At 44.9% G+C, this 22,328-nt stretch overlaps 1 protein-coding gene across 2 annotated transcripts in view; it reads right to left on the bottom strand.

Moving 5' to 3' along the window:
* Positions 1-22,328, bottom strand: part of RYR3 (ryanodine receptor 3) — a 555,614-nt gene that overhangs the window by 202,179 nt on the left and 331,107 nt on the right. For both annotated transcript variants that reach the window (XM_049705467.1, XM_049705468.1), the window contains exons 21-28: positions 18,880-18,984; positions 17,133-17,236; positions 15,782-15,865; positions 13,994-14,153; positions 12,126-12,273; positions 11,062-11,267; positions 10,296-10,470; positions 877-1,085 (exon numbers count right to left, since the gene is read on the bottom strand). In XM_049705467.1, coding sequence (XP_049561424.1) covers positions 877-1,085; positions 10,296-10,470; positions 11,062-11,267; positions 12,126-12,273; positions 13,994-14,153; positions 15,782-15,865; positions 17,133-17,236; positions 18,880-18,984 — 1,191 coding nt within the window. The remainder of the gene's footprint in view (positions 1-876; positions 1,086-10,295; positions 10,471-11,061; positions 11,268-12,125; positions 12,274-13,993; positions 14,154-15,781; positions 15,866-17,132; positions 17,237-18,879; positions 18,985-22,328) is intronic.

Below are 22,328 nucleotides of genomic sequence, written 5' to 3'. Positions count from 1 at the left end.
TGTGGTTTGTATATTTTGCTAAGTGGAGGGTCTCTAGATTCTATCAGTTTGTCAAAGGGGTTCATGACCTCCAAAAAGATTTCTAAAGTAATGGCCAGGTAGGAATCAGAGAAATTAAAGTCTCTACTATTTAAGACCGTGGGGAAAAGCGGAGGATGAAGAATTGATACTTTGCTGAATTCAAACTGGGCAGGGAGTGAAGGGGACTTACAGTCTGGGGGAATCAAGCCATTGAATCTAACGCTTCGGTGGAGCTGACTTGTCTGACATCCCATCAGCTCCCGTCCCACCCCTACGCCATGAAAAAACCACAGTGGGGCTGGGCGATACAGAGGCAAGCAGATGTAGAACCAGAATCCAAATCAGTCTCCTTACAATATTTGGCTTCTCTGCCTCTCTGCTCCCCCGACAAGGTGGGAGCATCATAATCAACTACTATACCTCCACTTAAAAACCTGCAGACGGTTCTGCAGGAATTGAACAAAGCCTAAAAGCCATCAAGTTATGAGCAGAGGAGAACCATGTTTGGAACACATGATCCTGAGCGCAGGTACTGAACTTTTTTAGGAAAACAACATTGAAGGTCTCTGGATACTGTATTGCTATAATACCGGTATAGGAATGTCTGGAGAAAACATTGTGGCCCAAAGGTTTGGGGATGGATCTGCAAGGTGTTCACCACTTGTAAGATGCCACTCAGCTGCCCCAACTAAGGTACCTGCAACGACAGCTCTGAGGGCCAGCGAGGAGGTGACCGGGGTAGGGGCAGCCAGGGCGTGGACTTAGGCAAGCGCCACCTGGGGACAGAAGCCTCGGCGGGAGTTCAGGGCCTTGGTCCCCCCGGCCTGCCAGGGTCCCCGCAACGTGCAGCATTACCTCTATCTGCGGATGATCCTTGGGCACGTTGACAAATGTCGGGAGGCGCTTGCTGAACCACATGGCCACATCGCGGTTCATGTTGACAGCAAAAGGCTCAAAGCCCTCTTGGAGGCCGCACATGGTATAAAACTTGAAGGTGCTGGCGTCCATCCCGAGATTCATGCGTCCGATCTGAGACAGGCCCAGAGAGCATATGGGCACAAAGCCTGCAGAACGGTGAGAGAGCCTGGTCAGCCCGCGGGACCGTCCTGGGAAGCGGGGAGGAAGCGGAGCCTTTGCTTCCTCCCAGCAGGAAAGACGGAAAGATGGGACGGCGTCCTTTTCTTTCTTCCTGGCACATAAACTCAACAACGGGAAGTCACATGGAGTTTACGGCTGCCCTTGGTATGTGGGAAAGAAAAGTGAGTCTGGTTCAAAATGATTTGTTGAAAAAAAACAATCATCTAGGTAAAATTCTTCTTAAGACATAAATAAATGTCAGCTGGAAAAGTAAAACCAATAAGAGAAAAAGTGAAATTCTTTATCCATGCCTTAGCTAAAATTGATTTTAGGCCCTGGGTAATTTTATTTTATTTTATTTCTCTCTGGAGATATATATATATATTTTTGAGGTACAGTTGATTTCCAATATATTAGTTTCAGGTGTACAACATAGTGATTCAATATTTTAATTGACTGTACTCTATTTAAAGTTATTACAAAACAATGGCTATATTTCCCTGTGCTGTACAATAATATATCCTCGTTGCTTATCTCTTTGATACATAGTAGTTTGTGTCTTTTTTTTTTTTTTTTTTTTTTTTTTTTTTTGCGGTATGCGGGCCTCTCACTGCTGTGGCCTCTCCCGTTGCGGAGCACAGGCTCCGGACGCTCAGGCTCAGCGGCCATGGCTCACGGGCCCAGCCGCTCCACGGCATGTGGGATCTTCCCAGACCGGGGCACGAACCCGTGTCCCCTGCATCGGCAGGCGGACTCTCAACCACTGCGCCACCAGGGAAGCACTAGTTTGTGTCTCTTAATCCCATACCCCTAACTTGACCCTCCCCACTTCCTTCTCCCCATTGGTTATCACCAGTTTGTTCTCAATATCTGTGAGTCTGTTTCTGTTTTGTTATATTCCTTCAGTTGTTTTATTTTTTAGATTTCACATATAAGTGATAACACAGAGTATTTGTCTTTCTCTGTCTGACTTATTCCACTAAGCATAATACTCTCTGGATCCACCCATGGTGTTGCAAATGGCAGATTTTCATTCTTTTTTATAGCTAAATAATATTCCATTGTATGTGTATGTATGTGTGTGTGTGTATAGACACACACCACATCATCTTTATCCATCCATCTGTTGATGGGCACTCAGCTTGCTTCCATATCTTAGGCCCTTAGATAATTTTAAATACTGCCCCCAAACAAAACAATGCCTAAAGAATGACTTGGTGTAAACCACCCGACTTTTCTAGGTCTCAGCATCTTCTCCAGTGAAATGAGAGGTCTAATGGCTCGTGTCATTTTGAGAGTATGCTCCTAAGAAGTTTTGGATGCTAACACAATGATTCTGCTTGTTTACAAAATACAGTTTACAAACCCCATCCTCTCAGCCTTCTGCTGTAGCCCCCTCCTAAGCAGGAAAGCGAGATTTTCAAGCAGGAGACACAGAAAACTCTGTTCACTCTTACAGTAACTGCCTCTCCAAGCTCTCTTCTGTATCCCCATCATATTATAACACTGCCAGGCAGAACAGACCCAAGGCAGAAGTTCAGATTATTTGGTGTTCTTGTTTGTAGGCTATTTATGAATCATAATTGTGGACCAACAAATCAGCAGAACTGGGAAAGCACTAATTATCCCAGATCTGGGAAGATGTGCGGCAGGCAGCCAGAGGGCAGCTGAGGCTGCCAGGAGAGCTCAGAAAAGGAGGAAGGGCTCGGAGGCTGGTGGCTAGAGCAGGGCTTGGAGTCCCTACAAGGAAAACCGTGTCACTCCTAGGATGGCGGTGCTTATTTAAGGGGATGTTTAAAGGTCTATTTTGAGAGAATTTATGTTCAACAGTAAGTCGCTCATAGAGACCAAAGGCAAAATGCATTCCTCCTAAAACCAGTGCTTATATACTATTATCTAAGCCACAAAGTTTCTATGTAAATAAGTCTCATAAGTGAAAGATAAATCCCTCCCAAACTGAGCTGGTTGCTTTCAGAAACTATGAACTCATTTAGGACACTATTTAATACTATTTCTGAGTAAGAGAGCTCCAGTGAATTCCTAGCAATGACAGTGACATCTGTACAAAGAGCCTCCTCCCAGGACCACTGGGGACTGGTGGTCCCACCACTCGGTAAGGCAGACGGTCTGGTCCATCAGACAAGCACAGATTCATGCACTGTCCTGAGCATTGCTATGTTTCTGGCATGGCATTTGAGACTGCGATAGATGAAACTATCCCCTTCTAGAGACAGAGATTTTTATAAATGAGGAATCTTTGGAGATCTGATTCCAGTATGGAATAAGGACTGATTGTTGGCAAAACTTTTGGGTCCCTACTGGGCCAGCGGGCTCTGCTCTATGCTATGAGAAGATGTGAAGGAAGGAAAAGAAACCATCTTGATCACCAGCAGCTTACAGAAGTGGGGATGACAAATGGAACGCACAAGAGTGAATGTTGTGTGGTAAGACATGCGCACCTGCAAGAGAGTACTTTGGTTTTCAACCTGGAAAAGTACCACTATAGTAGTTTTATGTTGGAGACATGATTTTGAAGCGTTCCATCCGTGATGTGAGCAGAGATAGGACATCTTAAGAAAGTCTCTCTTGGATGTGGAGAAAAGGCAACCCTCTTACACTGCTGGTGGGAATGTAAGTTGGTGCAGCCACTATGGAGAACAGTATGGAGGTTCCTCAAAAAACTAAAAATAGAGCTACTGTATGATCCAGCAATTCCATGCCTGGGCATATATCCAGAGAAAACCATAATTCAAAAGGATACATGCACCCCAATGTTCAAAGCAGCACTATTTACAATAGCCAACACATGGAAACAACCTAAATGTCCATCGACAGATGAATGGATAAAGAAGATGTGATACATATATACAATGGGAATATTACTCAGCCATAAAAAAGAATGAAATAATGCCATTTGCAGCAAAACGGATGGACCTAGAGATTATCATAGGAAGTGAAGTCAGACAGAGAAAGACAAATACCATATGATATCACTTATATGTGGAATCTAAAATATGACATAAATGAACTTATTTAGGAAACAGAAATAGACTCACAGACACAGAGAACAGACTTGTTGCTTCCAAGGGGTAGGGGTGGGGGAGGGCTATTTGGGTGTTTGGGATTAGCAGATGCAAACCATTATATATAGAATGGATAAACATTCAGGGAACTATATTTGATATCCTGTGATAAAGCATAATGGAAAAGAATATGAAAAAGAATGTATAAATCACTTTGCTGTACAGCAGAAATTAACACAACATTGTAAATCAATTATACTTCAATAAAATCAATAAAAAAAGGAAAGTCTCTCTTCCCCTTTCTTCTCCAATAACTTGAATGATGGGGTAAGTAAGCAGCAGATTCAAAAACAATGAGGACTTCTGAATAACCCAGATCATATCAATGACTTCCTAGTTACAGACCCCCTGACAATGCAAGATGCATGCAGAAAGGAAGAAAGGTCATATCTGCATGAGATCTTTTTTCTAAGGAACTTGGGCTCCTCATTGTTCCTAAGCCATCAGCAGAGGGGACAGTACTTTGCTGAAGATAAATCTGAAGGTTTGAGGAGCTAACAGACCTGACCAAGGTTGTAAGAAGGGCAAGTGACAAAATGGGAAAAGATCCCACACCCTCTGACTCACAGAGCAGCTGACAGTCAGTGTGCAAGAGAGGGGGTGAAGGTTACAGGGGATGAATTTAAACAGCAGTTATGTCCTAGGGCAGAGGGCTGTACGCATTACAGAGCAGAGCGCTGTCCCTCTGAGGCAGAAGCCATCTCTATGCGGGGAGAGCTGAACACTGACTGAAAACAGACTCTGAAACAGAAGTTGGGGATGTCAGAGCAACAGGAGGGAGTGTCAGGGACCTCCTCGGGACTAAGTGGGCACAGTGGGGACAGCTCTGTACAGCAGCAGACGAGAAGCTAAATCCCAGGCTTGAGCCAGAAAAGAGAAACTCCAGAAAGGACCGAGAGCAAAGCTACATCTTCATGAGGCACCAGCACTTTCTCCTGGGGAAGAATACTTGAAAACTGGATATATTTAATCAGCTCCTTCCACCTGGTGGAGAGACTCTGCTCCATTTCTACAACTTCTTTACTTGAGAAGTTACAACTTCATGTAACTTGCTAACTCTGCTTGATAGACAGATAAGGGGGAACAATGATGATAAACCCTACCAGCTAATATTTATCAAGTACTTTCTAGGTGTCAGGCCCTGGGCTCAGCGCTCTACAGATTTAGCTCATTATTGTGCCCATTTTACAGACGAGGAAACCGAGGCCTAGCAAGTTGATAACTTACTTGCTCAAGTTCTGTCTCTTGGTAAGTACGTGGAGCCAGCATGTGAACAAGGCTGCCCGAGAGCAGTCCAGAAAGAGCAAGCAATGGGGACTGAGGCCCGGATGACTGCTTTCTAATTCTTATCTCCAGTGACTGGCTTTGAGATGAACTCTTCCTTCACTTTTCAGATGATTTTCCTAAGTGTCGTGTAGTTGATTAGTTTGCCTCTAGATCAGGCAGCTGGAGACCTACAACCACAAAGCACTCCAGGCCCCTTGGAGGAGAGGGGCTGCCTTCTTCAAGTGGCCACACGGCTCCCTGGAGTTGATCTGGATGGACAGATCCACTTGGTAAGGCCACCTGGCATTACTGTGAACAATGTCGTGCACACACAAGGATTTGCACTTTGCACACAACTCAATGAATCCCTAGCTTCAAATGAGACTGGAGAAGTAAGAAAACGGAAAAATAAAGGGGAAAAGCAGTACTCCGTCCCTACATGCGGCCTAGTAGAAGTAATTATGCTGACATCATTGAAGAGGTTTGAGGAGAAAATTTGCAAACGGCCTTACTTGGAACCTAGATGTGCATAGAATTCCTGTTCTAGGAAAGGTATGTCAAGAACACACGCATTTAAATCCTGCAGAGGACCCCAGGTTCTGATAAACTTCGAATCACAAGGCCTCATACGGCTTTGTGATTAGGAGGAGAGTCAGCCAGGAGGTCATCTTTTTATAATTCAGGAGCTTGGAAAGAAACCAATTATCTACACAATCCCAACCACGGATCCATTTTTAGTCCATTTCAAGCTGAAGAAAGACATGAGAGCAAATCACTCCCAGTAATGGAAAGACTCAGATCTTGGGGAGAGGTGGTTAAATGACTGCCCAGACCACCCCTGGGCTGTTTCTGAGAGTCTCAATCCAGCAGCTCATGTCTTACCCATTAATTTTAATTCTCTAAGCCTCACAAAGATGTTGTTCGGGGACGGCACTGAGATGGTCACAAGCCTTGTAGAAAACACAGGAAACAAGAGGCCACGTTCCCCTACCATAGCACCCATCCAGGGAGAGGATGACAGGGGAAGCTTGGGTACCAGTGTGTCTCTGCGCAGATGGTGGCAACACTGCCCGCAAGGAAGTTTCATCTGCTGCCTACGGAAGAGCTGCCAGCAGAGCTGGGGGATCTGTTAAACCCTGACGGGCCAGTGGCAGGAAGAGCCTGGGAGGCTGCCCCTGCAGACGCTGAAGCTGGAGCAAGGCAGGAGGTGCCCCAGGAGAGTGCCCGGTACAGGCAGAACAGGACACCAGCACTGAAGCCTCTTCCAGACAGCATGTTCTGAGGTCTGGCACCATGTGCAGAACGTTCTCTTCCTTTCCTTTAAATGGGATAAAAGAGAACACTAATAGCAAAGGTTTCACCGTGGAAGCTTCTGAGCTTCCAGATGCCTTTTGGCGATAACACTGTGAGCTGTGATGGTCCAGGCCAGGGAACAATGATTAGGAAAATTCTAATGAGGCCGCTAAGAGTAGATCATCTATGATACAGGAGAGGATGGAGATGACAACTTATAAATAACCCAGAGGAAAAAAACCAGCCACGAATTGTAGTGCCTGCCCCCATTCCTTCCCCCAAAGGACTAAAAACTTCGCACAGCACAACTCCCTCTGGGGTGAATGCCCTGCATCAAGGCTGGGGTGCTGGTGACCAGAACACAAACATATAGGGGATTTTGCTTGATATGGGGCTATAATGCACAAGATGTTTTATTTTCAACAGATGCTTTTCCTAACAGCTCAAGGCAAGAATTTCTGCCTCTTTCCACTTTATGCAGAGGATAGAGAGATGCTATATGGTGATTCTAGGCCTCTGGGTTATGGTCATCAAAGAAAAGCATGCAGACTCCCGCTCAACTGCCCTTCCTCTGACTCCTGAGCCATCACACAACTGAAAGAGCCTCCCAATGATCTTGTCTCTGTGTAATTAAAGTGCGATACAATACTACAGTACAGTGTGTTAACACAGTACAGTACAATTCTATTATAAAACAGAGTGCTAATAATAGACTCAGTTATTCTGGAGGTTAAATCATGTCTCTGTACACAAAAGGTCTATGAGGCTTCTCTTTCATTACAGCACAGCTGATCTCTAAAAACAGAGTTCTCCTAAAACATCCCTCTTCTTTATAGTATTCTTCTGCACAAACCCTACGACAGCTCCCCATGTCATAGAGAGTGGAGTCCAAGGATGCTGGGCCCAGATTAGACAATAAAGAAAGTTTTTTGAATAAAAAGACCAAGTCTTGATGTCTGAGGCTATCATCTGCACCTTCTTGTTCTTTCCACCTTCATCTTCTGTAAATTCCGTACACAAATCTTCCAAAATGTATCGTCACTCTTTCCTGCCGTTTCCTGATTCCACACTATTACTCGACTCACATCCCCTTAGAAGAAGACCCTTCTCCTCAGAGGTAGACAGCTCATACTTTTTATTTAACCTTCAGTTCCAACCCCATTCTTATAGAATTTTCATCCTGCATTGGTCATTTGCCATTTTTAACCCACCGCTTCACACTGGTAGTTACCTTTCCATATTTTCATCTGATTTATTTTTCCAACTAGAAAATGAATTTCTTAATTTTGCTACTATTTACAGTTGTGTATACTTTAGACCACTGCTTTTCATACCTTCAAGTGCGTAGGGACCACCGGACTGTCTTGTCTGAATGCAGTTTCTGAATCAGTAGGACAGGCATGGGGTCTGAGAGTCTGCATTTATAACAACTGGACCACACTTTGAGTAGCAAGGCTTTAGACTTTACAGAATTCTTAGAACTCTGCACATAGACAAGAGTCTTGTCTCCTCCTTCGGTTAAGCCAAAGTCTCACAGACAAGTAACCTCCCCGAATCCACACTCAGGGGAACCATGACAAGGTCTCTGGTCTTTGGACTCTTCCTGCTCTAGGGAGCTATGCTCCTTGGGGATGAATCTGAATCTTCTAATTCTTCATTTTCCTCCAACCTCATGAAGAGAAAACTGCCTGTGATGGGTACTTGGTAAATATCCGTTTCCAAAGAGCAGTGCCAGAGGATACTCTTCTCCACTGCCCTCATGCCCACCGACATGATTTCCCCCTCTTTGCCTCTGAACCAGTGCATAAACCATTCTTTCTGCTGGCAACATCTTTCCCAGTTGTTTCCAAAAGCATATTTTTCAAAACTTCGATTTTAAACCTTTTTAGAAGGCATTAAAATATGACCCCATCTGGCTTCAGTCACCCTGTCTTTCTAGGAAAATACGTTGACTTGCAACTTTTCTATTACCCCAGATATGTGGCTCTTAGAACCATCTTTAAAGCTCTTTTAAGGTACAGTTGGATATGCATGTTGCAGATAATAGATGTCTGCAAAACGTGTGAAAGTGATTTGTAAAGCTAAAACACATTGTAAATACATAGTATTTTATATGTATTAAAAATACATACTCGGGCTTCCCTGGTAGCGCAGTGGTTGAGAGCCCGCCTGCCGACGCAGGGGACACGGGTTCGTGCCCTGGTCCGGGAAGATTCCACATGCCGCGGAGCGGCTGGGCCCGTGAGCCATGGCCGCTGAGCCTGCACGTCCGGAGCCTGTGCTCCGCAACGGGAGAGGCCACAACAGTGAGAGGCCCGTGTACCGCAAAAAACCCCACAAAAAACAGAAAAACATACTCATGTATTTCTGCTGCTTTTGCCTGTGCAGTTTTATCTTTTTTAACTTTCAGGGTGGGGAGGGAGGACTGTTTCTTTTTGTAAAGTCTCAGAAATTTAAAGCTACCAGGAACCCTAATCATTTACAGAGAGGGAAACGAGGTAAAAAGACATTAAATAAATGTCTTTCATTAAAAGACATTAAATAAAGTCAACCCGAGATGTCACAGGTGGGAAGGGCAGAGGCAGGACAGGAAACCAGGCCTCCTGACCCAGAGCAGCCTCTTTTCCTCTCGACCTCCCTGCCTCCTTCTCGTCTGTACTGAAGCAGCAGAGAGTGGCAAGGCACCAAGCACAGGGGTGTGACCACAGCTGGTATTAAGTCACTGCCATAGAATTTTACAACTGAGAAGGATGTTGGCACTTATGCAGTCTATCATCCTGTTTTCTGGTACAGATATAGGAGGCAAAGCCCAGAGAAGTCAAGCCAAGCCCGTCTGGGAGCCACACGGTTTGTTAGGAGCGAGTCAGCTAACTCACAGTCCAGTACTCCCTTCTCCTGGTGCCAACAGCCTCGGTACATAACGTAGCTCTGTCGATGGGAAATAAGAAGCGCCCATCGCTCCTCTGTGTAGCCGGAAGCATTGCCCTGACTGCAGTCCATTCACGGCCATTAACAAGTGCAAGTGTGCTTGGGTTTCATAGCATGCTTGACTTTCAAAATAAATTCTGTTTCATTCAAGGGAACAGCTAAGTCAAACTTCTGTGTTTCAGTGATTCTCATCAAAGCATCAAGGTCAATTACACAGACATTCAGACTGACAATTCAATTCAGAATATGAGGATAATTCTTTAACTCACCACCTTTCCTCTCCTGCCAGGGTTATTAGTCCACATGCAATTAGCATTTCCTTTGTGATACTGGGAAACGTGAGGTACCTTAACATGCCAAGGCACAGGGCAGGGGATTAGAGGAGAGCCCCTTGGTCAGCCTCTCGGCAAGTTCAGGCTTAGATTTACACTGCACACATCAACTATCACCTAATATTATTTGTCTTGATCCTTCAAAAATGATAGCATAAGACCTCATCTTCACCACCAGGGTTTCAAATCTGCAAAGGTCAGTGTGTCCTAAGTGAGGAGGTAGAAGATCTCACCCCGCTCCCTAGATTTCCTTTCATCTCGTAGAGGTGGAAGGGGGGAAAGCTGGTGGATTTACCATTGTCAATCTCGTAGTCAGCGAAGGCAAGCTCAGAGCCTTTGTTGGTGATCAGCAACTCCCCATTCAGCGTGAAGATCATTGAAGCATCATCCAGGTTAATCATACATCCAACCACATCTCCTGGCTGCCAGGTCCGTCCAAAATACCCACTCCCTTGATGCCAACGCTGGCCCTAGAAAACAAGAGCGAGGGCTCAGAGCAATGGAGGTCCTAGCCTAGAGGGCCCTGTACTACTGGAGAAATGACCCCATGAATAACTTCTCCTAATGGGCAGTGGTACCTGGTTTCTACAAGGCACTTCCCTTCCTACCAAGGACAACTCACAGGGAGAAGTGGTCTATCTACAGATGAATGAAACCAAGATATACAAGGCGCATCAGAAAAGGTGGCCTGAGTCTCCCAATACCTAGTCAGCTATGAAAACAAGCCGAACTTCTCTAAGACAAAGTGGTAAGATTTTCCCTCATACTGGCTGCACAGTGTTCTGTGAGCCTCCCCTGAAGAGGCGAACATGGGCTCAGAGGCAAGGCAGATACGGAGGTGGCTATGGAAAGGACGAGAGTGTGCAGCCCTCCCTTTCTCCAGAGGAAAGAGTGAAGGGACAAACACTAAGTGATGATCATTCTATGGTCTCAATTAGCCAGTGCGGTGGCTCCTCCCTTTTGAAGCCAGAGATCCAGATACTCAGCACTTTTCACTTCTGGGGAAATATCTGAAGCAGAAAAACCCGGACTGAGGACATGCGGACACCAGCCAGACTCACCCTGCTGCCTTCAAACACAAAGGCTTGGTCATCAGCCCCCAGCTCAACGTCAGGCCGACAGCCTGGCCTGGCCCAGCCGACACGCATGTCTCCTCCGGTCACTACCTCGAACTCAAAATACCACTTTCCAGATCTCACTGCATAAGAGCGCTCTACCCGGAAAAAGCGGATCTTGTCTATGCTGACTTTCTCCACAGCTGGGTCGGCTATCGAGAAGAAAAGGGAGTAGAGGGTGCAGGAGGGAGAGAGAGAACATACGTTTAATATTTAGGGAGCATGCCTCAAAAGACTTTCAACAACAAAGGCTGATGACAGATCTGCTACTAGCCAATACAGTATTCTGTTCATAATATAATCATCACTCGTCATCATATCATAATAACAATACAAGCCACATTCAGTGAGTGATTGCTTTGCAGGAGAAACTAAATCTCAGTGTTTCCTCACAATAATCCTATGAAATCAGTATTATTGGAAGAAATTGAGGCTCAGAGAGCTTCACCTGTTCAAGGTCTTAGACCCCATAAACCAAGGAGAGCGAAGATTTGAACCCAGGTCTGTCTTCCTCCAAATCCATCCCCTTAACCAGGTTTTACTGTCCCACTAGCCTGTGGTATCCCCTGGGGTATGAGATGGCAGTGACATGTTAAATAACCATAAGCTGGTGATTTTAATCAGTGCTAGAATTCAAGTTAGAGATGACATTACCTGGCCCCAAAGTAAGCCGCTATTCACATGTTTGGAAAACAAGAGAAATAAAGGTAACTTGGTTTTGTGACCAAATATCCTGAAAAGCTCAGCTATGCTGGAGGATAACTTACTCCCTGTGGGATTATGTCATAGACGTGCTCGTTACAGAAACATCTGTCCATGGGACACTGCTTTATTATCAACACGGCCCCTCCTCCCTCCCCCCACTTCTAAAATACACCATTGAGTTTAGCACTCTTTAGCACCACCAGCATTTCTAATAGTGCAAGTCAGACCTGTTGAAAGTTAGCATTCCGCCAGAAGAAGACCTGTTTAGTAAACTGGGGCCAGAGGGAACAATCTCCGCTGATTACCTAGTTCTTGGTCTGATGGCTCAATGTTATAGCCATAGCCAACGAAAGTCCGAACAGCTTCACGAAGGCTATCCCTATTTGACTTCTTGGTACGCTCATCCAATAATGCATAGGGCACCAGACGGGGATTTCTTTTGTTCTTTAAATCCTATGTGAAGCCAGAGAAAAGAGATGCTGAGAAAATGCATTATCATCTTTACAAACAGCTTGTCCCACTCACACACTCCCAGCAACGGTCCTGGTTTCCTCGGGTGAGTCTGCTAGCTCTTCTCCCAGTGCCTTGATATTTACCAATGTACATATTTGCTGCTTCAAGATTAAATGAGTATAAATGGAAAATTTGTACTAACATTCAAAACTAGCAGTAAAAAACCCATTTCAATAATGCCAGCCTGTGAATAAAATGAAGTGTCATGAAATTGGTTAGAAACCTCCATTCCCAAGGCAAGGCAGATGGGGGTTTGCGTAACTATTCCCTTACGAAAGAGCATGCCACGATTCAAACAGTTATGGCCTCCTCACAACAGATTCTTTTTTTAAATTTATTTTTAAAATTTATTTATTTTTCGCTGCATTGGGTCTTCGTTGCTGTGTGCGGGCTTTCTCTAGTTGCGGTGAGCGGGGGCTACTCTTCGTTGTGGTGCATGGGCTTCTCATTGCGGTGGCTTCTCTTGTTGTGGAGCACGGGCTCTAGGCACGCGGGCTTCAGTAGTTGTGGCACGCGGGCTCAGTAGCTGCGGCTTGCAGGCTCTAGAGCGCAGGCTTGGTAGTTGTGGCACACGGGCTTAGTTGCTCTGCGGTATGTGGGATCTTCCCAGACCGGGGCTCGAACCTGTTTTGCCTGCATTGGCCGGCGGATTCTTAACTACTGAGCCACCAGGGAAGTCCCAACAGTTCTTAATAGACATCTCTGCTCACAGAGAAACATCTGAAAAGGTGGCAGAGCCACAGTGGGGCCATTTCATTGTAGGAGGCACACATTTGTATTACAGTCCTCCTCGGTTCCTTAATGGGGACTAAGAAGACAATAATGACAACAGCAGTGACACGTCACCATAACCTAACCTGCTGTTTTGAACCCCCAACTCCCTTCCCTGCCACAGTTTCCACAGCTGTGGTCTTCTTGGTTCCAGACGCGTGCAGGTTTGGAGGCTCAGGAATGAATGAACACGTGTGCACACAGCTATCCTTGAACTTCCCTGAGCCCGGTACTTACTGAGACGAGGGGGGCATTTCAGAGTGAGAGGTGTACCAGATGGTTTGGGCCGAACCCTGGTTCTAAACTCCACTTAATCCCTTGCTGGGCTCTCAGGCTGCCTCTGGATAAACCAAGAACCCTGCCCAAGAATCTTGGCCCTGTGGACTGAAGTAAGGGGGCACAGGCTTCTTGGTGGGCTAGTCTGCCTCTCTCCTGGGCTAGCTTCCCCTTCAGTGGTAGATACTTGGGACCGTCCCAGAAATACTGCTGAGCTGTGACATTGATTTATGCGAGCCTTACCTTGGCCTCGGAGAGTGCACGAAAACTCAGCACTCCGTGAGGCAAGCAACAAGACGGGAATGAGAGAAGATGCGGCCAGTGGCCATATACACAGGGCAACATGATCACAAGTGAACCCGACCAACAAAGGAAAGGTAAGCCTACCCATTGCTGAAAAACTGGAATTATGCCTGGAGTTAATATCAATGTGACCATTACAAATTCCATCCAGCCCCATGATTCTATAAACAAGGAAGGTGCTGAGGCATGAGGAACAGAGTGCAAGGGCAACCTCCACCTTCCAGTCTAATACCCACCAAAGCAAAATGGCATTTTAATGCATGATCACATCTCCTGGCTTCTCCAGCAGGCCTGACCCAGCACGTCTCACCTGTTGAATGCCATAGGTCCATCCTTGTCTTATTCTGTCTTTTGCCCAAACATTGTGTGCATTTTCTGCAAGCTTATCCACTAACATTTCTTGAGGAGGTAACAGCTTCACATCAGACAAATCCAAAGGGGCTGGCTTATAGCCATTGGACATCATGTAGCTACAAGTAAGTGGAAAATACATATTTTGAACAGAACTGTACGGCTCCCCCATTCCAGATTTTAGACCAATAGCACAGGGTCAGAACACTAGGAAAACAAGGCTACAGTCACAGATTCTATCTTTGGCAGAATGGACAGCTCAGCTCTATCTCAAGTCTTTAGTAGAAGACCCCCATCCACCATCCTTTTTGCCAATGCGTGTCACAGATTAAGGCGACCGTTGGAGAAAGTGGATGGTCTGTGCAAATCCACCCTTATTCCTAAGAAAACTACTCTGCCCTACAAACGATGGGCACATTCAGTGTAATGTAACATCACCCGAAGCTCCTTGGTCTCGCTTCAAAAGCACAAAAGCTTATGACCACAGTGGCACGGACAGGACCTTGAGCCAAACGGTTTCTTACAAATCAGCAAAGAATGATCACTCAGTCTTAGAAAGCTAAACCTTCATTTTGAGAAGTTTAAAAAATCATAACATGAGAGAGTTTGTGAGCTTGAATGATCTTCATGGTTTGCTGTCCAGTCCAGGAGTCACAAATGTCTGTAATTCGACAGATAATTTGATAGATAACGTGAAGACGGGAAAAGCTCAGTGTGAGTCCAGGTAGACGCATCGTGTGAGTGGAGAGGAGCAGGGCCCTGTGTGGAGTGACTCACAGGAGAGTAACTGACCACAGTCATGTGGGAATGCGAGTCCAGAGGCATCCAGGGCCCCAAGGCCACGGACTGCCCAGATCAGGGCCAGAGCCCAAATGTGATGACCTGCAGACCAGCGCTACTCGACCCAAGAACCCGTGAGCAGCGTGAGATACAAGGTTGACTGTAGGCGTGATATTGCCCCTCGTCCACCTTCTAGGGATGCCTGACTTTGGGCAGAGTCAACATGTGTTGCTTGCTGAGCACCGCCCCCAGCCACCTCCCAGCTGCTGCCTCTCAGATGAGCTGCTCTTGGCACCAGGAGCTGCCTCTGAGAGTGGAGCCTGGCAGCTTGGGAGTTTCACAGGGAGGAAGGGGAAGATAAGCATTTGATTAAGAGCCGGCACTGCCTTGGCTCATAAGTCATTACGGCACCTGGGTGTGAATGCGTGCGCACCCGAGGCTGGCACATGTGCGGGTGAGCAAGTGGGCCAGGGGATGCGCCCGTGGGCTCGCATCTGAATGTGTGAGAACACATGGCTCGGTGAATGCACGGGCGAGAGGGAGAGGACACATGCAGATTTAGGGGCCAAATTAAATCTTGGCAGTGACGCACATTTCCACAAGGGACTTGCAAGGTTGGCCCAGTGACAGAGGACTGAATCTTTGCTGTGGCTACCGACGATCTTCAAGCTCCCGTGCCAACTGCTATTCTTACAGACCAACATGGCGTATCCATCTGAGTGCCACATCTGGCTCAAAACTAACCATAGTCGATCGTAGTATAGGTCCAGGCAGAAGCACTGAAAATACTCCAGCCGGTTTCCGTCTGGGGGTTTCAGGGCAGTCTAGGTACCTGGTGGAGACATCCTGAGCTGGTGCTAGAAGTATCTGGGGCCATCACCTGCCTCTGTGCGTGGGCCTCCTGTCCTCCCAGTTAAAAAATTCAGACTGAAGCATTAAAGTCTCTGACCATTAAATGATCACCTACTTTTTGGGCAACTTGACCTTCCTGAGATCCTCTTCAGCAGCTGGGTTAACATGAGCGATGTGGCACCCCAGGGCCAGGAGGGTTCTGTGACGTAACAGAGAGAGGAAACAAGGGTCAGCTGCAAGGTGAAGGACAGTGAGAACCCTAACCTGTGTGATAAAAACATACAATATTCATTCACTTAGACCAGAGGTTACCAGACTTTTTCTGTAAAGGGCGAGAGAGGAAACGTTTCAGGCTTTGTGGTCTTTATGTCTCTGCTACAACTACTCACCTCTGCCATTACAGAGCGAAAACAGCCATAGAAAATACACAAAGTGACGAGCTTGGCTTTGTTACAATAAACTTTTTTACCAAAGTAAGTGGCTGGTTAGATTGGCCTGTGGACCTTAGTTTGCCAACTCGTGATTTAGACGGTAGCAAGAATGCAACAAAAAGTTAGTTAATAGCCCCTTTGGGAGAACCCAGAGGTCAGCAAGTATTTCCCATGTGCTCCCTGTACGAAGTGTCTTGAGCTGTGTTGGACACCATGAGGTACCAAAGCCACATCCTCAAGAAGGGTCAGTGTGATGGAAGACATCACATACGGGGAGCCTATGAGACAAAGCAAGCTGACAGAGCATCATTATGCCAGCAAGACCACAGTGTTAAAAAGTTCTGCACCAACTATCAGACAGAGAAATACAATGCAGAGAAGCACAGGTAACCAGCACAAAGGGAATTCGAGAAGGGAGATAGAAAATGGGGCTAAAAAAATGAAGATCTGAATCAGGGTTTAAACTACAGGTGGGATCACAGAGAAGCTAAAAGTTACTTTTAAATGGAATTTTTGTGAATTAAACCATGTTTTCCCATTCATTTTTAGAAATGCCTTATCTTTTTAAAAAAATATTTATCATCTCATCGAACCATTACAACAATTATATAGAGATAAGAACTATTACTATCCTCATGTTGTAGATGAGAAAATGGAGACTTAGAGAGGTTAAGTTGTCCAATTTCAGTATGACCTAGAACCTACTATATATCTTATCTTCTTTCCTTGATTATACATGAACTAGAAGAGGCACTTGGTCCTTTGATTCTAAGTTTCTCTTCTTTTTTTTCTGCCTACCTTTTTCCTGTCCCTGGCAAATAGCAAATGGTCTCTAAAGAACTATATATGCTAAATAACAATAGTAGATGTGTTATTCACGATGCTGAACCCTTTCGTGGCATGAATAATCCCCATCCTGGCTAATCTGTCAGAATGTATCATGTTTTCGAGAGACAACAGGTTTGTAGTTTAGTTATAAGACATTAAATCATCCACTCACTGTTTAGTCCAAATTCAATTCAATTAAACACTCACTTTAAGGTTTCAGTTGACATTTGTAGGTTATAATTCTTCTCAGTTTCAGGTAGCTTTGAAAACTCAACAAGGCAGGGGTGTTGTCTTTTGTTGTCATCCCGTATCTAGGTGACAACATAAGAAAGAATATAATTTAAGTTTTGACAACTGGCACTGCCTTGGGAAACAGAAAAGACACGCTTTGGAAACATGGCCCAGGTAATTCATATCAGGCAAGACAAAGACAGTTATTTGCTGATAGGCAAATAGACGATCTTCCCTCTAATAAATGATACACGCCGTCCCCAGGCTGCCAGTGGCTTGTGTTCTGCTTCTAGTCAAGTGTCTGCATTCAGAACATACTTTCCTAGAGAAGCCATTTTATGCGTGGTAGTCATGCTCCTGCCTGTCCAAAACTCATGGAACCACAGTGCCACTGCAGGGCAGCATTCTTCAGAACATAAAGGAATACAGAATCTGGGCCAGCACTGTCCAATAGAAGCACAAAGTCAGCCACCAACGTGAACCACATTTGTAATTTCAAATTTCCTAGTAGCCATATGAGAAAAGCAAGAAAACAAAAAACAAAAACAAAACAAAACAAACGAAAAAACCAGGTGAAATGAATTTTAATAATGTATTTTACTGAACCCAATACACCTGGAACCTTACCATTTTAACAAGTAATTAATATAAGAAATTATTTCTGAGCTACTTTATATTAGTTTTTCATAGAAAGTCTTGAAAATCCAATGTGTATTTTACGCTTACAGCACGTCTCAACTCAGACTAGTCACATTTTAAATGCTCAGTAGCCACGTGTGGCCCATAGCTACTGTATTGGACGGTGTAGATCCAGACATTAACTAATTCATTCATTCATTCCACAAACATTTGTCGAATGTCTACTATGTGGTGGGCAGTGAGCTAGACCTTAGGAGTTCAATGGTGAGCTGGGGTAGCCCCAGCCCCATGAAGGATACAGTCTCATGCAGTAGTAATACAATCATCATAGAAATAAATTTACAATTGCAATTGTAATTCGTTCTCAAAGGAGAGGTCTGTGGTGTTAAAAGAGCATAAGAGGTGGTCATATATAAGGAGGATATTTATGGGAGCTATATCAATATATAAGTGCTAGAGTGCAGGGACGCTTTCAGTAACTAAGCTGGAATGTGCATAATCTGAGAGTGGCAGGGTCGTAGGGAGCTTCAGAATCACAGATCCTTCTGCCCTCAGACATGACCTTATACAAGTCACAGAACAAAATCAATTTACATCCTCTTTGAAAAATGTTTTCTAGTGAAAGAGATTCCTTAACCTCCTCTGCGTGTCCATTAATCTTAGTGATGCATCTGAAAACCACACTAAACAAATTCTGACTCACAACAATGAATCAGCCTCTTTTCACCAGCCATGCAGAGAGAACAGCTTTTTCTGAAGAGAAAGGGAGATGTGAGGCTCTGAAGGAGGAGCTAAGGGTTGACCACATTCGATATTCCCTGAAGAAAAAGACCAGCATCTGGGAGTAAGAAGGAGACAGGCTCCTGGGTCTGTCTGTGCAGTGCTGGTCTCCCCAACACTCCTGACTGCAGTTCAACAAACTCCCAAGCAAGGCTGCTATACTCAGTGAGAGCTGGATGGGAGTCAGTAAGAACCAGTGGGTTTGGGCTTGTGAGGTTTGTTTCTCATTTGAGTCTTTGAAGAACGCTTCCAGGTAACAAGGCAACCCAACCCTCCACCCTGGCCCGGCCACTCAAATACATACCTTGCCAAAAGTCCAGCCAAGCTCTATTTTATTCATTCCCCAAAGCTCGTGGATGTTTTCAGCCAGCCTGTCTCGGATCTTCTCTAGGTGAGGTGGTAAAACAACCTAAAAGGAAAAGGAAGAAGTGAGAAGTGAGAACTGCAAGAATCAACCGTTCTGAAATCTGTCATAAAATCTAGACAGATCGTGGGCCCCAGTTGAATTCTCTACACATCACCCAGGAGGGGCTACTTCTAGAGATTCCTTCCTCTCTTGGCTTCCCCTGGACCGTATCTCCCCTTCCTCTATACTCTCTCCTTGGGAGATCTCATCCACTTGTAGATGGTCACTCCTGACCATCCAGCCTCCAGCCATGGTCTCTCCTGAAGTTCAGACCTACTATTCCAACTACCTGCAGGCTTTTCCCACCAAAGTGAACTCAGCATGTTGTTCAAAGCTGAATTCATTATTTTTCCTTCAAAACCTTTTTCTTGTCTTATTTGTATTTTCTCTTTTCGTTGAATGACCCCACCATAAAGTCATCTTAGTGTCTTTTCTCTTGGCATTACATCCCCCACCAACAACACCTAATGAGTCACAAAATCCAACATGTTTATTTCCTAATCATCTTTCTGAAGGTTCCCCTCCTCTACGTCACTCAACCTCGTTATTTTTCTACCCGGACCATCGCAAGAGCTTTACAATTGGTCTCCCCAACTCCCCGCCAATCTATTCTTCACACTGTGGCCAGAGTGATGAGCTCACGACAACACAACCACATCAAAACACTCTCCTCCTGAGTACATCCAAGTGCCCCTTGACACTCCCAAGACACAGACTAGATGTATTAACCAAGCATATAGTGCCATTCTTCAGTCCTCTTGTCACGGTCCTCCCAAACACATCCTTTCAAAGCTCCTGACATTCTCCCCAAAGGTCACACTGTCGCTCAGTTCTGTGCCCTTGCACACAGAACCTTAATTCTTATTAGTACTCCCCATGATACACATCATATGTATACTTCCTACCCCCATGCTACATGGCAAATGACAAAGACTTTCTCCTTGGACCAAGCTCTAGATGGTTGCATCTGAGCCATTTCTGACTAGGCTCGATCCTTGGGCCTTGTCCTCAAGATCCCAGTTCTAGCTAGAATCTTGCTAAATTAGTTAGTGACAATCTACACCCTTGAATATGTGATCATCCTCCATGTCTGATCAAACTTATTCATCCCCCATCCTCCCCCAGGTGATATCAGATCTATCTGACCTGCCCTCAGTAAGAATCCTGTTAGATCAGTTTAGCAAGAATCCATCCCAACCCGTGATGTTCCTCTTAGTACTTTTCCGTCACTGACACGCCCACCCCACCTGCACCCCAAACCTGCTCCTTGGCTGTAAATCCCCAGTTGTTTGTGTTGTATTCAGAACTGACCCCAGCTCTATAGTGGAGTTCCTTTTCCCCTACTGCAATAACTTCTAAGCAAAAATCTGTCTTTACCCCTTTAACTGCTGTCCAGCTCTGGTCTTAATACAAACTCCCTCAGTATTTATCCTTCTGGAGTTAGCTCAAATGCCTCACTACCTTTTGGAGGTCTTCCCCAGGTACCTTCAGGAAAAGTTTCTCTGTGTTTTCCTGGTATCTTGCTCATGTCTCTCCACAAAGGTCACAAACTGGGGACTCAAATTTCTCTTTTTTTCCCCTTTCTTTAATTTACTACTACTACAATTATAACAATAAACAATTAATTATTGCCATTTTCATTTATTAGTTGATAGCTCCTAAGAAATAGGAGATTTCATATAAAAATCCAGATTTCTAATTTCCGTTGACCAGTTGAAAGATTGCTAACATTGGCCCCACACTTTTGCCTGGCAACTAGTCAGCTGGGGCTAAGAAATGGCCCCCTGCTTTAGGAGGGCCTGCACACTTGACCTGTTTCCCTTCTGTATCACCTCCCTGGCTCCTACAATTCTAGCTCTATTATAATGATTATTAGTGTTTCCACTACTTGCAAAAATCCCAATTATTTTCAAGGAGGGGAGCTCATGGAAAAAAATGTATTTTTTTTTTTTGTAGAAAAAGTATATTAAATCAGTGATGTATAAGGAGACCACAGAGAAAAGTAGCAATAAAATATTTTAACTATGTGTCATAACCACTATTGGCCTTTCAACTAAAGACAATCTTTAAAAAAAACCAACTTATTATTGAAAAGTCAAAGTTACGCAGCATAATGTTTTGATAGGGAGCAAAGTGGGGAAAATTATTAGTAAACAAATGACAACTGTATTTGAGTTTTATTGGTTAACTAATTTAATCTGTTTAAATTAATCACAGCCTGAAGGGGGATTTCCATGTGAAGGAACCACTTGCTTCAGCAAAAGGGGGAAATGTGGAAAGAAGCCTCCACAAACAATCCTACATCATAATTTCAGTGACCTCAATTGGTGACTAGCTGGGATAGAGTAATATTGGCTTGGTAACTGCCTCCTGGGTGTCTGGGGCCTGAGACTGACGTCCCCAGGGAAGGCTGCTAGGAGCTGGGCTCCTCCCCCGCAGCGCTTAGCAAGGGCCTGGGGGTGCTTCAAGCACTGGACACAGGTAGCACTGAAGGATAGGGATCTAGTCAACAACATTTTATCTGCAAACTGGTTAATGTGCCCCAAGCAGGATGGAGTTGACTGTATCTTGTATTTAACTTCTCTTTAGACAATAATTTCACAGACTGATAGATTCTAAAAAATTACAAAGTCTCATTCAAAATAATAAATTGCACCTTTCCAATGAGAACTTCCTTATTATTTGATTCCCAGCAACATTTCCCTCATTCCAGGGTCTATACATATTCAGCTTTGGGTCCAGACATCAAAGTTCATCTGGCTTGTTGATTTATCTCCACTCTTTGATTTTCACATCTTCTATTCTGTATGTTTAGAAACTCTTCTCACTCTGGTCCAGTACTTCTTTCCTCCCTCATCAAAACTTCCCCTCATTCTTTTGAACTCTCTTTGAGGCTTGCTTCCTCCAGGAAGCCTTTTCTGAGTAATACCTACGTCTCTGATAACTTGGTAAGGAGGGCAGCACAGAGAAGTAGGAACCATGTCCATGTGTACAACCTCTCCCTGCTTGGGCACTAACCACCTCGTGTCCACAGAAAAGCTAGTTTAGTTCTTTGGCCCTCAAACTTCTTATCTAAAATACACAGCAAGCAGATGATCCGATTCCTAGGATTACCTCTGGCTCACAAACTCCTAGCTCGTTTCCTATCAACATTCTCAACTCCAGCTACATTCCTGATGTTGTACTAGGCTCTGTGAAGCAGGCAGAGAGACACTGTGATTTCTAGACAATGAGAATTCACAATCATTAGCTACAGGAGGTAAGAAGCAGATGCATGACCACACACACAGAGCTGAATGTAAGAGGGCCATAGAGGTATTATGGGAAAATATACTGTAGAGACCATC

This window comes from Orcinus orca, chromosome 2 (genome assembly GCF_937001465.1).
Source record: "Orcinus orca chromosome 2, mOrcOrc1.1, whole genome shotgun sequence".
NCBI classification, from domain to species: domain Eukaryota; kingdom Metazoa; phylum Chordata; class Mammalia; order Artiodactyla; family Delphinidae; genus Orcinus; species Orcinus orca.
The sequence above is the reverse complement of the archived record's forward strand: the minus strand, read 5'-3'. Positions and strand labels throughout refer to the sequence as shown.